Here is a 15,480-nt window from a genome sequence, read left to right on the forward strand (position 1 = left end):
GCGACCTTGGTGCCCACCTCCTTCTCAGCATTTCCCCGCTGCTTCCCAACACATGGTCCCACTTCAGGTCCCACCTGCCAACGAGCTCAGGGCCCTCCTGGCTCCTCCCTGTGAGCAGAATCAAACCCGAAAGGGAATGGTCAGGAGCACTGGCTGAGTCCGGAGGTCTTGCTGCCCCCACAGGGACCTGGGAGTCAACGTATCTGCATTTTCCCCTCTAGATTTTAGGGGAGTCAGAGCGGGGCTGGGGCTCACGAGGGACTCCACGCTGAGGAAGGCCACGTCTTACCACCTTCCTTCCTTACGCCGCCCAGTAGCAAAAACACACAAAGTACCAGCTCTTCACTTTCACGCTAAGCCCAGCCTCAAAGAGCTGTAGAGGCCAAAGACAGGGAGAGGGAGCGAAGGCTCTACTTAGGGAGAAGGAGCTGGGCAGGGGCGAGCAGACCGGCAGCTAGAGCTGCTTCCTACCCAGATGCCCCTTCCAGCCGTCCCTGATGAGGTTGGTCCAGCCATCCCTGGTTACCGGAACCCATCCATGCCGGTGACCTTGGCCTGTCCGTCTTAGTGACCTGGGCTCCAGGGATGACCAAGTTCCATGTCCAACCTGAAGTCCCCCCAGCCCACCTCCCATGGCACATACTGTCAGTTCTGTATCCCAACCTCTTCTATGACTCGTCTTTCCATGTTTGTCCCTTGGTACCCGTGAGAGCCGAAGGTCCCTTACTGGGGAGTCTGTGACTCCCAAGTTCTGACAGGCATGTTGCCAGTATGCTGGGCCCCCAGGACACTAACAATAGTATCTATATAGAAAGAAAATATGTAATATCTATTATATGATAATGTGTGGATATAAAAAATGTCCTAAGAAGTAACTATGGAGGGATGCTCTGGTCTGAGTGTTTGTGTCCCCCCCCAAAATTCATGTTGAAATCCCAAGCACCAATGTACTAGCATTAGGAGGGGGGGACTCGGAGAGGTGGGTTGGTCAGGAGGGTGGAACCTCCATGATGGGGTTAGTGCCCTTCTGAAAGGGACCCCACGGACTCCCTTGCCCCTTCTACCCTGTGAGGCCCCAACAAGAAGTTGGCCCAGAAGAGGGCCCTCGCCCAAGCATGTAGGCACCCTGATCTCAGATTTCCAGGCTTCAGAACTGTTAGAAAGAGATGTCTGTTGGTTATGAGCCCCCAGGCTGTGGCGTCCTGTTACAGCTGCCCAGAAGGACTAGGACAGGAGTAAGGACTTGGAAGACATGGAAAGGTAGGAAAGTGGACGTGCTCTGTATGGTATGGGCTGTTCCTACTGCTTTTCATCTCCTTGGTAGTGTTATAATGCCCAGGAAATAAAAAGTTGCTAAAAATTGAAGAGATTTCTACCTGCAATTCCTAACCTTCTTTCATTGCAATGATTTTGGTGAAATGGGCTGTAGCCACTGAGGCAGGAAGAAAGAGGTCCATTTTCTCGGCTACCGTGGGATGGCAGGGAGAGGTGCCCACTGAGAAAGTCTAAGAATGCAGATGTAAAAATGCATGTGTCTTTCCTTCCATCATCTCAGGCCACGATAGCGAGAAGGAGTGTTTTGGTGGTGCGCCATGGGGAGAGAGTGGACCAAATCTTCGGGAAGTCGTGGCTACAGCAGTGCTCCACTCCAGATGGTAGGTAGCATCCTGACAGAATTGAAGCCCAGAAAGAAGGTAGAGCTAACAAATGGCATCCCTCCTCAACTTCCTGAGGCCGTTCTCCTGTGGTACCGTTCTTGAGAGTGACTGTGTAGAGATAGTATGTGTGGGAGGGGTGCCACATCTTTCTTGGTGGGACGTATACTTATACCCTGAGTGTGCTCGCTGTCTGGGAGTATCTTACCTCACATGCTGTGTGGGAGGTGGAGGAATGGCTGCCAACAGTAAGCAATCTGCCGGTGTGACCCGTGGATGGTCGTCTTTCTTCTGGACGCACACATGGTAGTTGGCTGGTGGGCAGCATTGACTCGAGAGGATTGAGGTCTCTGTGCCGTGCGGTCTCTGAACCCTCAGCTGCTGGAACAACCCTATCTCACAGGCTCGTTGCTGTATCTCTCTGAGCGACTCTTCACTGCTGTGGTCATTTCCCTACAATGTTTAACTGTGCTGCTCAATGGACAGATGTATTTTGAACATGCATCTTGTGTACCCCAAGGTCACCCCCCAGAACACCAAGAACTAAGGACAGGGCTTGTAAATGCAGCCCACCCACTAACAGTCTCTACTAGTGACCCGCATCTGTACCCACGCACACCCCTTAACGGAAAGCCCAGCATGTCATGATTTCAAAGCCACAGATAACTGTATAAATGAAGATATTGAATGAACCTAGGTTCACAGTACCTGGGCTAGCTAAGCTCTTTTGGAATTCCTCCGGGAGCCCAGCGGGCTGAGAAGAGGGGGAAATGCTTGGGGAAAACCATTGGTAGATGACCAGCACACACCGGGAAAATTCTGAGCAGATTACATCATGACCGAACATATCTGCAGGACCCATGGAAGGGATGTGGCAGTTGTCTCTATCAAACAAGATGGATCAGAGACCCCAGCGAGAAACCACAGGATGGTCAGTGGCTGTGGATAGGTTGGCATTCACACCAGCAGTTAGAAGAAACGTTCTTGTAAGACCACAATGACTGAGACCACGGACTGAAATGGCCCCTGACGTCAGTGTGCGAGTGGCGGTGTTGGTGTGAGGACCCCTGACGTCAGTGTGCGAGTGGCGGTGTTGGTGTGAGGACCAGCCCAAGCCAACCAGCTCCAAAACCAGGGACCGGACATCATGAAAAGAGGAAAGATATTGGTCATCCAAACAAAAGCCCAGGTCACCTACAGGGGAAAGGGCTTTAAAGGTGCTGGAGAGCCCCAGCCTGAAGGAGGCTCCTGGTGGTTCTTTGCACTAGGCAGAGTGGCCCTGCAGTGAATACTGATGGTCTTATTTGTCCAAATTCTGCACATCATGCTACAATGGGGTGTCTGGGGGAGCGAGCGGTCAGCCTCTCCTCTGACCCTTCTCATTCAGCTCACTTCTGGGCCAAATTCCCACACCTCATGCAGCCCCTCGTTTCTCAATGCTGTTGGCCAGGTCACCCCCACATCTGAAAGGTTCTTCAGCACCAGAACCTAACGTTGCACCAAAGCCTTGTCTTCTTCTGAGCTCTGCTCCCCAACTCGCACAGACAGCATCAACAAGGACAAGGGACCGACGCAGAAGCAGGTCGACCTTTTGTGATCACAGATGCCTTTGAGAAGACAACACAGTCAGTGGATCTTCTCTTGGAAAAAACGAAAACCAAAAAAACAAATTCTGCTTTTCCCAGTGAATACAACATGTATTTGGTATTTAAAGAAGGCCTTTCTTCAAACAATGTCTCTGCCAATGGATATTCCAGCGAGGGAACTTCCAGGAAAATCGTGCACGGAACTGGAAAACCAAGGCATTGAAAGCAGCAGGCTGCCTCCCTTGTTTGTGAAGGGCTGGGAGGCTGTGAGCAGGGCTGGGCTGGCACGATCCGGCAGAGCATGTGACAGGCCCTGCCCCCAATGTACAGCAGGTTTCAGGAAAGGCAGCTTGGCTGTGGGAACTTGCTGGCAGCCAGGAGGTTTGAGGCTGCTTGGGAGAACATGAGGGCTGGACATGGTGCCATGCTCTCTGCAGGAATGATGGATAATTCAGTACGAGATGCGGCCCGCCACTTGGACTCTTACCCTGAGCCAGGCCCTGGACCCAGGCGATATCTCCGAGACTCACTGTAACAGCTCTATCACTTCCCCCTTTTACTGATAAGGCAGATTAAGTCCATTGCTTCTAATCACACAGTTAGCAATCCGTGGGGGCAGGGTTTGCACCAGACTGTCAGGTTGTAGAGCTCAAGGTCGAACTCTTCACAGTCTCTACACAGAGGGTGGGGGGAGTCCCCGCACGTCCTCCTGATTTCCAGGTGCACCCCAGCAATCGGCTGAATAATGCAGAATGCAAGAGCACTCAGCCGTGGGTCCTCCACCCCCGGAGACAATATAGCACACTGCCAGCTATGGGGACACGCAGAATCTCACGTCTGTAATTGGTGCCAACTTGGGATCCCCATCAAGTTAAGCTCAGCCAGGAATGGAGACGCTCCATTCTTAGTCAGGAGAATTGCATGACTGAACCTTTGTGAGAGGTCATCAGGGGACAAAGAGGGTCTCACGTTTCCTGAGGTGAAAACCTGTGTTTTCTGTATTTGAGGAAATGCGTGCGGCAACTTCTCTCCAACGGAATCCACATCATAGAGCCCATTCCAGAAAAAACACAGCTGGTGACAATTTAAGGGATAACCCCGCTTCCAATACAGGTCTCTATCTTGGGGGTTTTAAAGATGCGCTAAGTTGGGGACCTGAACGCCTGGTGCTTATTCTTGCTTCAGGGAAATACTACCGGCCAGACCTCAACTTCCCTTACAGTCTGCCCAGAAGGAGAAACGGAATCAAAGACTTTGAGAACGACCCGCCCTTATCATCGTGTGGAATATTCCAGTCCAGGATGGCAGGTACGTGTGGGGACAGTTGCCGTGATCACAGCAGCGGTTATCACTGAGCCCTCACTACACGCCCTCTCTGCTGAGGAGGATGCCGAGGCAGGGCTCCGTTGGCCACATAACCAAGTGCCAACACGGAGTGACTTCAACAGGGACGCGTTCTCTCTCGGTTCTGGAAGCCAGAAGTCCGAGTTCCTCCTGCGGCCATGAGGGCATCTGCTCCGGGCCCGTCCCCGTGGCGCATAGACACATCCCTCTGTCCCCACTGTCTCTGTGTCCAAACTCCCCCTTTTACAAGGACACCGGTCAGAATGAACTAGACCCCCCCCCCCGCCAGCAACCCCACTGTGCCTTGGGCATGGTTATGAAGGCACCATGCCCGAGGAAGGTCACACTCAAGGACCTGGGGGTCGGGACCCCAGCATATGATTTGGGGGACACAGTCCAGCCTGTGACACCTTCCTCTGTAGCCTCACTGGCCTTGGCACTGTGCATATATCCTACTGAAAAGACCCCTTCTTTCCCAAGGACCAGGCTGTCTGGTTTTGTGAGAGGCAACGGGACTCCCAGGCTTGTCCTCCCACGAGCCTCGGGCAGCGTTGAGTTCCCCGTTGCTGCAGCAACGCGACCTTGAAGCCCCACGCTCCTGCCGGCTCACGGTTCCCTGAGGCCGACGCTCAGGCACGGCGAGGCTGGGTTCTCTGCTCAGGATCTCACAGCCCGAAAGCCAGGTGTCCGCCAGGATAAGTGCCCATTGGGGGCCTCTTGGAAGCAATTCCAGTTTCTCCCAAAAGGCTGTTGGGGGGATTCTGTTCCCTGCGGTTGGAGGACTGAAGCCCTCATTCCCTTGCTGGCTATCTGCCAAGGTCCGTGCTCGGCTCCCACGCCCCCAACATTCCCGGCCATGTGGTCCTCTCCATCTCTGAAGCCAGCAGTAGGAATCGCTTGCATGTCGAATCCCAGGACTCTTGAGAGAGAGAGAGAGAGTGAGAGCGCAGGGGGGGAAGTGGGACAGAGGGAGGGGGAGAGGGAAAAACCTCAGCAGGCTCTGTGTTCAGTGTGGAGCCCGATGTGGGTGGGGATCGATCTCACAGCCCCGAGATCACCACCTGAGCAGAAACCAAGAGTCAGACCTTAACCGACGGAGCCCCTCAGGCACTCGAATCCCCATCCCTCTGAATCTCTCTGACTCTTTTCTCCGACAGCTGGAGACAAATCTCTGCTTTTAAAGGGCTCTCCTGAATAGGTCAGGCCCACCTGACCCCCTTCTGCCGCGTGACACAGCACAGTCCCAGGAGGGCCACTTCATGTCCCCATGGCTTCCAGCCACACTCAAGGGGGTGATATAGGCGTGTGCCCCAGGGGTGGGGATCTCGGGGCCCCTGAAGACCCTGCCTCCCTCAGGTACTGAGCCACCCATCGGAGGCCACGGTTACGAGGAGGCATTTCTGCACCTGCTGTTTTCCAGGGGAAGCACTACTGGACAGTGGCATCAGAGTGACCGCCGCCTTCACCTCCCCGGCCCTCCGCTGTGTGCAGACAGCCAGACACATCCTGGAAGGTGGGTGAGAACCGCAGGGAGGTGCTGCTGTAGCCCTGCCCTCAGGGCTGTTCTCCAAGGGGAGAGGGAAGTGGGCAGGGCAAGAATTGGGTGAGGGGCGGTGAATGGCCACGGAAGTTGTAAGATGGTCATGGAGCAGCCCTCTAAGAGCATTAACACGCACTGAGCCCCCCACATTTCTGAAATGCCAGGATTGTAACTGAGTGCCAGGAGCCTGTCATCACGCTATCCACCTTCACCCTACGTCCACCACATGTTAAAAAAAAAGTCCGAGGAGGAACGTTCAGAAACCCAGAGAGCTGAGAATGACCGTGGTCCCTTCTGAGCCCAAGCCCAGGACTCTTGCCAGGGCAAGGGGATGGGCTCCCGGGAGCTGTCCAGCACCATCGAAGGCTGATGTCTCTCAGGAAGCCACGGGCAGGCCTTTAGCAGCTTCTGCCAAAGAAGGGCAGCCTGTGTGGGGACCTTGGTTCTGCATCTCCCGCTGGACCCCTGCCCTCCTTGTATGGGGTGGGGGGGCGTGTGGTGTAGGTCGTGGTGCGGGAGCACAGGTCGAGCACAGCGATCGGACGGAGGGCAGAGCTCGTGGACACAGATGCAGCAGGGTGCCAAGGCGGGGGAGGGCTTGCCTCCACGTTCTCAGAGACAGAGGGAGTCAGGCCACCAGCTGAAAGTGAGGAAGGGAAGGCCTCCTGGAGGTTTGGGGACACACAGAAGGTATGACACGCCCATCAGAGAGAGGGGCCAGGTCATGACGGGGAGATAGAGGTTGGCCGCTGGGCAGCATGGAGCGCCCACTGAGGCCCACTGAGGCCCACTGAGGCCGAGAGCATGAGTTTGCACTGAGACCCGCCCACCGACTGGGCCCGGGGCTTTCCTGCAGGTGCAGACACGGAGGAGCAGGGGAACAGCTCACTCTCACGACGGGTGGGCTTGAGAAGCGGGATAAAAAGTTCTCCAAAATGGTCCCTGGTGGAGGTAACAACAGTGTCTCCAATGTGGTCTCTCGGGGACTCGTGGTCTACGCACAGAACATCTTTACTGTTATCGTGATGCCTGATAAAGGCACCAGTTCATTCACCCTGGGTCCCTTCAGAGAAAGGAGGGCACTCGGCCTTCGTCCTGGGTCCTGGAACATGACTGATCTGCTTCCCGACAAGCGTCTGAGATGCTAACCTGCTATCCTTAATTGCAACACCGTGTCAGTGGCTGTCTGGAGGGACCATTTCCCAAAGGGTGGCCCACAGAGCCGTGGCTGCCCGATGGCTCCACAGATGGAGTGACCAAGCCCACTGAGGCACTTCTCCTACTGCTCCTTCACGTGACCTGCACACAGTGGACACGGGCCCTCCAAGGGCTGGCGAGAGGCCGCAAGCCGGGCTAGACCCTGTAACTCCCTTTTCTCCACATTCTTTGGCACAGGGACCGGTTCCACGGACCTGGAATGCGTCTTGGGAACTGATTTTATTTCCAGCATTTGAGCGGAATGACATTTGCTTCCTTGCAAACAAAAACACGCAGGGATGCCCTTCTGCCGCAGGTGTCCTCTTAGCTGAGGGACACAGCGCTTGGGAATGCTAGGTGGGGGAGTCCGGGTGTTCCAAGAGACAGCTTCCTCTGCCTTCACCTTCTGCTCGGTCTGGGGTCTTTGTCGGGATGGGGCCTCGGCGGGACCAGTGTGCTCCTCCACTGGCTGCGTCTTCCCGGGACCATCGGGTTGGCCATGGGGTGTGCTCTCGCTCTTGACCAAGGACCAGACCCAGGGCTGGTCCGGCTGCAGGGCTGTGTTGGACCATCAGAGTGAGTGCCAGGGTGAGCCCGCTGCCGGTGGAGCCCCCAGCCCCGGTCCCTTCCCGACAGACGGCCATCAGCGCACCTCAGTCACCTCCCAAACACCTAGTGGTTTTTGACTCAGAAAAAGCACGGCTATGAGTAATCACAGAACAGTATTTGCAAAGGGGAAAACAATTTTTAAGGATGTTTTCTAAGAATGACAAACGCTTGTGTTCCAACTCAGAGCTCAAACTGGAGAAGAGAATCAAGATCAGAGTGGAACCCGGGATCTTCGAGTGGACGAAGTGGGAGTCGGGCAAAACCACCCCGGCTCTCATGACCCTGGACGAGCTGAAAGAGGCGAACTTCAACGTCAGCACGGAGTACAGGTACGCCCGTCCTCTCGCCTTCTGCAGGGGCCGGGCGCTTCTCTAGCTCCTGCTCAAGAAGTATTCCTGACACCTGTTAAAGACAGTAAGCAAGACGGATTTGGGGAGACGGCTGCCCTGGGGGTTGTCACGGGGGAACAAGACAGGACTCCGCTCCGAACGGCAAGAACAAGTAGGGGGGGGGGGGCGGGGGGGAGTGGCGGGGGGGGGGGGGGGGCGGTTCTCCATACACTGTCCTAGCAGCGGCTGGCTGAACGCGGGCCGGAGTGACCGGACATCACCTGGGGGAATGGGACATGCGGGGGTCACTCAGCTATCATGGGGGAGCCCGTGTCACCGTGTTAGTAAGAGTCTTGCTAAAACTGACTGCACAGTTGGACACGGACGCCCAGTGGTCGGCCTCGAGAGCTGGAGGAGCCTGGCTAGGGCGCATGGTCAAGGAGACAAGTTTTGTCGTTTTCTGCTTGTGGCCGACTCTTTGCCATCACAAAACCCTCTGGTGTTCAGTGAGGGCGCTTGTTGGAGATTGGACGTCAGCCTTTCGCTGGTTGGGGACCATGAGCAGCCTTGAGGCAGGGCTGTCCTGCAAGGGCGGCTCCTTCTCCCTCTGACCACACAGCGAGCAGGCCAGCATGGCAGGGTCCTCTCTCCCGTCCTCAGGCCTGCGTTTCCCCTCGCCTCCCTCCTGCCGGCCGAGAGTTACGACGAGTACGTGGAGAGGTGTGCGGTGAGCGTGGGACGGATTGTGAGCGCCTGCCCGCGGGATGGTAAGTGCCTCCCCTGCCCCCTTCCTCCATTCCGGGGGATGGGCAGCCCCCCGGGGGTTGGGGTCTTACTCCTGGGGTGGAGACTGGCGGTTATCGTGAACCTAGGAGTGTCCCCTCCTCTCCCACCCCCACCCCAATCAGCATGTCATACGGCCGCGTCTACAGGAACAGGGGTGCATAAACACATCTCCCCCCGGGTCCCCAATTCTGAGACTGAGAGCCGATGGGGCCCAGGACAGCCTGTCACCACAGGCCATGCACGTCTCCTTCCTGGGAAACAAGAGACCAAGGATGGAGGACCAGAGGTCAGGCCACATTTGAATGCCGATCGGCACAAACATCTGTATGCAGACACGGCTGATACCCTCAGAAAAATGCGAATGTGGGAATCGCCTGAGAGATTGAGCGGGTCCTGTGAGGTGGGACAGGGGCGGATTGGGTGTGGGAGGGTGAGAAGTCCTCACAGGCAGGGGCCACCCTGGGTAGAGCCTGAAATACCACGACATCGGGGACAGGGGGGAGGGGCAGGGGAGAGTCCCAGCGGCGCACGAAGCACAAATGTCAGGCCGTTGCGGCTCCGGCAGGCGTGAGGCCCCCCTTGGGGCCTCTTTGGGCTTCTCTGAACATGTCTGTAGTAAAAAGCTAAAAACTAAGCATTTAAATATATAGCTTAGCGAGGGTGTGCGGAACACCGTGCAATGTCAGACACCCAGTGAGACACCGCGGGGGAGATCTGCGTGAGGAAGCGCGTGGTCGACCCTCAAGGGCTTTGAGTGCTGCTGGGGAAGGTGTGCAGCATCTGGAGCATTACGGGTTTTGAATTACACCAAGAAGAGTCCCGGAGGTGTTAAGGGACCAGCAGACCCCCTCCCTGGCCGGGGTCCTTTCGTCCTTCATCCCAGAGACCTGGGATGGAGATGTATGCGGGCGGGGGACGACCATCTCTGCTCTCCGGGAAGAGCTGAGCCGCTGGCCTCCCCGAGAGTCTCTGGTGCACAGGGGGACACGCTCCCAAACATCCTGCAGGAAGAGCCCCAACCTTGCCTCCCCAGCCCCCAGACACGCTGGCACGAAGCTCCTTTATGTTGGCTATTCCGACCAACCGGCCTCCTGGGAAGCTACTTTTGTAAACCACACCTTAGTGACATTTAATCAATGACCAAAGCCCTGTCCTCACATTGACTGCCACAGAGCACCGAAGGACGGAAGATGACTTCAGAGCCTTCCACTGCACAGTAGGTCCCTCCTCAGCCCACTGCTTACCAGCCGTTCATGTCAAGCCTCTGTTCTGAGCTGAAATTCAGAGGCCATGGGAGGCTCCGCCCTTCTGAGGAGCCCCTACAGGGGTGAGGCCTTCGGAAATGGGGATGGAGATCTGCTTTATCAGCTCCCGCTCCCACTGAACACCACCATCTATGTGCTGTTCACTGCAGGGAACACAGCCCGTCGTCCACGGGGCCACACGTGTGGCAGAGACAGTCATGGGACAAGCAGGGTTTGGAAGGCAAACAGTGCCCCAGAGGCAGAGTGTGAGCAAGGCAGGAGGGTGGCCTGTGTGGCAAGCCACGGAGGAGGAATGAGAAATCCAGGTGGGCTGGAGGGTGAAAGCCAACACCTACCAGTCCCCGGGCAGGGAGCCCTCCACGGACGTCATCTGTTAACTGCTCACCTTCCTGTGCCGTCTGTGACGTCACTGCCACGTACCGCTCACGACGCTGAAGCTCCGAGGGCTGGAGCACGTGTGTCCAAGTCGCCCACGTGCTGAGGGCACAGGCCGAGTCCAAGCTGCGCGTGCACCTCCTGGACGGCACCGGGCTGCACTGTGACTTGGGAAACCAAAGATGCGCGAGTGGAATGAACAGGAAATAACAGGAAATAACACAGGAGGGCTTTGGTCCTGCTGGAGAATGACAGTCGTGTTAGGAGGCAGCATGAGCGGATTGTTCTGTGTCAGCCACAGCCCTCTGGGGAAGCCCGTCACCTGCCTCCCCCCTGCAGGTGAGTCTGGGGGTCTGGCCAGGGCACCTCCCGGACTTGCCCGGCTGGGCCAGCTCTCCCCTGCTGGGCTTCGTCCTCGAGTCAGTCACGCTGCCGGCAGGAGACACGCTGCACCTGTGGACTCGGAAGGTTCCTATCGAAGTGAGAGGCATCAGCGGGCTCATGGTGGCCAACCGGCTGATGATTCTCTAGCTAAGAGACCCAGCCTGGGCGGCAGCCACCACAACATCCTGCCAGAAGTGGGGACCTGAATCACGGCACAGTCCCATCCCCGAAGCCCACGGCAGGTGCCGCCCCAGACTGTGAACGTGATGCCCCACAGACGAAGCACACATGGCTCTGCCACGCCGCTTCCTCCCCGGGCTCTCTCAGGCTGCATGCACCTTGAGGTGGCTCCCCCCAGTAACGCTGGGGACATTCTTCTAGTAGAAGGCACTCTCCGTGCCCCCTCTGACCCCGAGTGTGCTTTCCCCTACAGCAGGCGTCATCCTGATTGTGAGCCATGGCTCGGCGCTGGACTCCTGCACGCGCCCGCTCCTTGGGCTGCCACCCCGGGACAGTGGAGACTTCGCCCAGTTAGTGAGAAAGGTACGTGCCTGCCCCTGAAGAGATTCAGGCCATGAAGTCAAGCCCCGGAGCCCACAGGCTCATCACACTTCCTTCTCAGAAGGAAAACAGGGTCCAGGCCACCCAGGGCAGCAGGGACCACCCCGCCTGCCCCTTCTCCTGAGGGTGGGCACACCTGCTCTTCTGCACAGGGCAGCCCTGGGCAGGGACTGATGCCCTCATCACTAGGGCAACTTTGGCCATTTTCTGCCCACATTGCTATCATTATATATTGTTATTATTACAAAAACTAAGATACGGTAATGCCGTGCAGCTCCGGTAGTGGGGACGAATGGTCCAGCGGGGAGTAAGCCATGTGGACACCAAGAGAAAGAGCGAAGGCTGGCCTGGCTTGTTCTGGGAGCCCAGGGGTGGGGGTGGGGGGCAGGAGGACAGAAAGGAATCCCACCCTCTTCCTTTGGAGTCAGCCTGCCATGGACCCCACAGGACTCTCTGTAGCCCGAGTGCCTGGGGCTGGACTGGGGCTCTGCAAACACTCGTAGGTAACCAACATGTAGAGAAGGACCGTGGGTACCGGGACTGTGCTAGGGCTCTGCAAACACTTGTAGGCAACCAATATGTAAAGAAGGACAGTGGGTACTGGGGCTGGGCTGGGGCTCTGCAAACACTTGGAGGTAGCCAACATGTAGAGAAGGACCATGGCTGCCAGGGCTGGGCTGGGGCTCTGCAAACACTTGCAGGTAGCCAACTTGTAGAGAAGGACCATGGCTGCCAGGGCTGGGCTGGGGCTCTGCAAACACTTACAGGTAACCAACACGTAGAGAAGGACAGTGGGTACCTTGCACCTGCCTGTTGACCATCACTCAGATGGTCACCCAGAGGCAGCTTTATCTATTGGTAAGATGAGCCCAAGCAGGCAAACTGGGGCTCAAACCCACCCCTGCTCTGACCTGGAAGATCTACTCAGAGCTAGACTTGCCCCCCATCCGTGGCCTTTCCATCAAATGAATCAGTTGACCGATGACCTTGAGGCTAGGAGTGCAGTGTGTGGACAATACCCGTGATGGGAGATGGGTCCCTGAGCCGGTTCCTTGGTGCGAAATTGTCACAGGACCGTGAGCAGCCACAGCTTGGCCCCAGAGGAGCAGACCCCAGGACCCCCCTGTCAGCACCAGCTCTGAGCCTGTGCAAAGTCCCCGGCTTTCAGAGCCCGCCCTGCCCACCTGGGAGAGCCCAGTCAAGCCCGGTCCTCCCTTGCGGTGGGGGTGGTCGGAGAGCTCTCCCTGCGTGCACCTTCTCTCTTCTCGTTCAGTGCCCTCTGGACCCGTGTGAACGCATGCATCTCCTCCGAAGTGTCTCCAAGGTGGGGTTTCCCAACAGCGACCCAGACATCCCCAAGCCCTCTGGGTCCTGGGCCCCTCGTGGACTGCTTGAGCCTGCCCACCGTGCTGGATGACAAAGCAGTTTCCTGGGGCTCCTCCTGGTGGCCCCTGCACCCCCTTTCCCCAAGCATTGCTCTTGCAGATGTCACCGTCTCCCTCCCCGTCCTCCCGTGCTGCCTCCCGATCCTACACCTTTGCAGGCTGTCCTGGGGCTCCAGGCCCCCCACACAACGGCCGGTAGCTGACAGAGCCGCAGGTTTGGTGCTATTCCAAAGCCCCACTGTCTCCGCGGCCAGATTCCCACCCACTCCCCCGAGCCTCGGCCTCCCCTTCTCAAGACAACAGCCTTGAACTTCCAAATTCCCGTGACCTTCTCATCCTGAGACTTTGGTGTCCGCCCCACCCCCTCCCCAACGGCGGGACTTGCCTGCACGTATCAGACATTTACTAAGGGGCTCTGGGGACCACAGGCCTTCAGATCAAGGACAGATGGAAGCAGGCCCTTCACAACCCTCCCCTAGCCCAGGGCACTGTGCTGCCCCACACGTACACTCACATGTGCACACGTGTGCTCACATACATGTATGCACATACACACGTGCGTGCACACATGTACACGCCCACATATGTGCCCACGTACACATATGTGCACGGAGTGCGTGCGTGCCTACACCTGCGGACCTACATGCACATGCGCACGCACACACACGCCAGGTCTAACCAGGACAGAGTTGTCCTGTGTCAACACCAGCCTCCATGGGGAACCCCCGTGGGTTGACATTTCTGCAAACTTTCTCTCATTGAGGAATTTCTAAGCATCCAAATGGAGGGGAAAGAGGAAAGCAAAACATGCAAACAAACCCAAAAAAAGCCTTAAAATCTACACAAACGCTTTGCAGAAGAAGGCGTTGGGGTCTAATTCACTTCCCTGGGCCCTGAAAACCATGCCAGCACCTTCTCGTGATGCTGAATTTGAGTCAGTCAGTCCCCAGCAGTTGCTGGGTCTCCTCAGCCTGGGCGCTGCTGAGCTCCGGGGCAAGGTGCTTCCGCAGTGGAGGGCCCCGGGCCCCTGTGCCCATTGGACATTAGTAGGGTCCCGGCCTCTGCCCCTACCCACAGGATCCCCAGCCTGACAGCCAATAACGCAGGCATTTTCCTCATGCATGGGGGTGGGGGGCAAGGCGCCCACCCCGGACGGCTGTGTGAGACGCAGGCACCGTGTTTGGGGCAGCGACGCCAGTGTAGACCTGGTGTAAAACCTTCATAAGCGATGGGAAACCGTCCTAGGTCCCTTCCCTGGGTATGTGCTTCTGTGAGGAGAACCGAGAGGAAGGCAAGTGGGAACTGGTGAGCCCGCCCGTGAAGACGCTGACCCACGGCTCGAACGCGGCGTTTAACTGGCAGAACTGGCTCCCGGGCAGCTAGGAGCCGCGCTCCCATGTCCTCCACGCCCCCCGTGGGAGCTGTAGACGCACGAGATGCACTTTTGGACCCCCGGATGCTGGCCACCTGCTGTCGCCCGTGCAGCAGCCACCGGGAGACCATTACCCCACCCATGCAGCCCTGGTAACTGTGAACCCACCATGTGGCCGGGACGGAAGGAGCCACAGTGACCCACCACGGAGCACTGGAAGGACACACCCACTTTGTTTCCTGTGTTCTGATGCGGTGGGCTCCCTGCCCTGTTCCTCGTTCCGTGCCAGTCACTTGGTGGCTCTGTCCACACAGGCCGAATGGGGTCTGATACTCAATAAAATGGAACAGGAAACCACCCGCTAGCTTGAAGGCGTGGAGCCGCGGCTTGGGGTCCCCTCCCCGGGTACGAGTTTCCCACATCACCACGGAGTGGCAATTGGGGACGACACAAATTTTTGATCACACGTGCACAGATTAGTTCTGTTACAGCTCTGGGGGTCAGGATTTCTGAGACAGGTCAGCGGGCGGCATTCCTTCCAGAGGCTTTTGGGGAGGCCCCGGAGGTGGGGGGTGTCCCCTTGCCTCCCCCCTGCCCCCCCCCCCCCCGCTGCAGAGGCACCTGCTGTCCCCGCCCCCTGAGATCTGCAGACAGCAGCATCTTCACCCCCGCCCCCCACCCCGCCCCTCCACTTCCACGGCCCCTTCCCCTTCTGCCTCGGACCTGTCCCAGTTTTATAAGGTCCCTTGGGATTACAGAGGGCCGGCCCGATAGTCCAGGATGGTCTCCCCTCTCAGGATCCACAACTTACACCGTCTGCAGGGTCCCCTTTGCCCTGGAAGGGACAAGGTCACAGATCTGGGATTCAGATGTCGACGGTTTGGGGGACACTGTCCACCCTCCACACCCCACACATCCGGCCGCTTGTCCCGGAGCCCCAGTACGAGGATGTGAGACCCTCTATCAGTTCAGTCCTTCGCCAGATTCCCCTTTCCTCTGTTTTGGTCAAGAGGAAGGGGAGGTGGCTTTGCAAACAGGGGGACCCTGTCCCGCCCTGACTCACAGGAGAGACCCACCACCACCACGGGGACC

The 15,480-nt window shown here is 57.5% G+C and overlaps 1 protein-coding gene across 4 annotated transcripts in view; it reads left to right on the forward strand.

The window, feature by feature from the left end:
- The window catches only part of UBASH3A (ubiquitin associated and SH3 domain containing A), a 45,234-nt gene that overhangs the window by 24,222 nt on the left and 5,532 nt on the right, over positions 1 to 15,480 (forward strand). For 2 of the 4 annotated variants that reach the window (XM_059164799.1, XM_059164801.1), the window contains 7 exons: positions 1,556 to 1,655; positions 4,427 to 4,549; positions 6,006 to 6,098; positions 8,116 to 8,260; positions 8,921 to 9,027; positions 11,504 to 11,613; positions 14,262 to 14,745. In XM_059164799.1, coding sequence (XP_059020782.1) covers positions 1,556 to 1,655; positions 4,427 to 4,549; positions 6,006 to 6,098; positions 8,116 to 8,260; positions 8,921 to 9,027; positions 11,504 to 11,613; positions 14,262 to 14,399 — 816 coding nt within the window. In that variant the 3' untranslated portion in view covers positions 14,400 to 14,745. Of the gene's footprint in view, positions 1 to 1,555; positions 1,656 to 4,426; positions 4,550 to 6,005; positions 6,099 to 8,115; positions 8,261 to 8,920; positions 9,028 to 11,503; positions 11,614 to 14,261; positions 14,746 to 15,480 lie in introns of those variants that run through there. The other 2 variants (XM_059164800.1, XM_059164802.1) reach the window with 2 other exon arrangements.

Source organism: Mustela lutreola, chromosome 2 (genome assembly GCF_030435805.1).
Source record: "Mustela lutreola isolate mMusLut2 chromosome 2, mMusLut2.pri, whole genome shotgun sequence".
NCBI lineage: Eukaryota > Metazoa > Chordata > Mammalia > Carnivora > Mustelidae > Mustela > Mustela lutreola.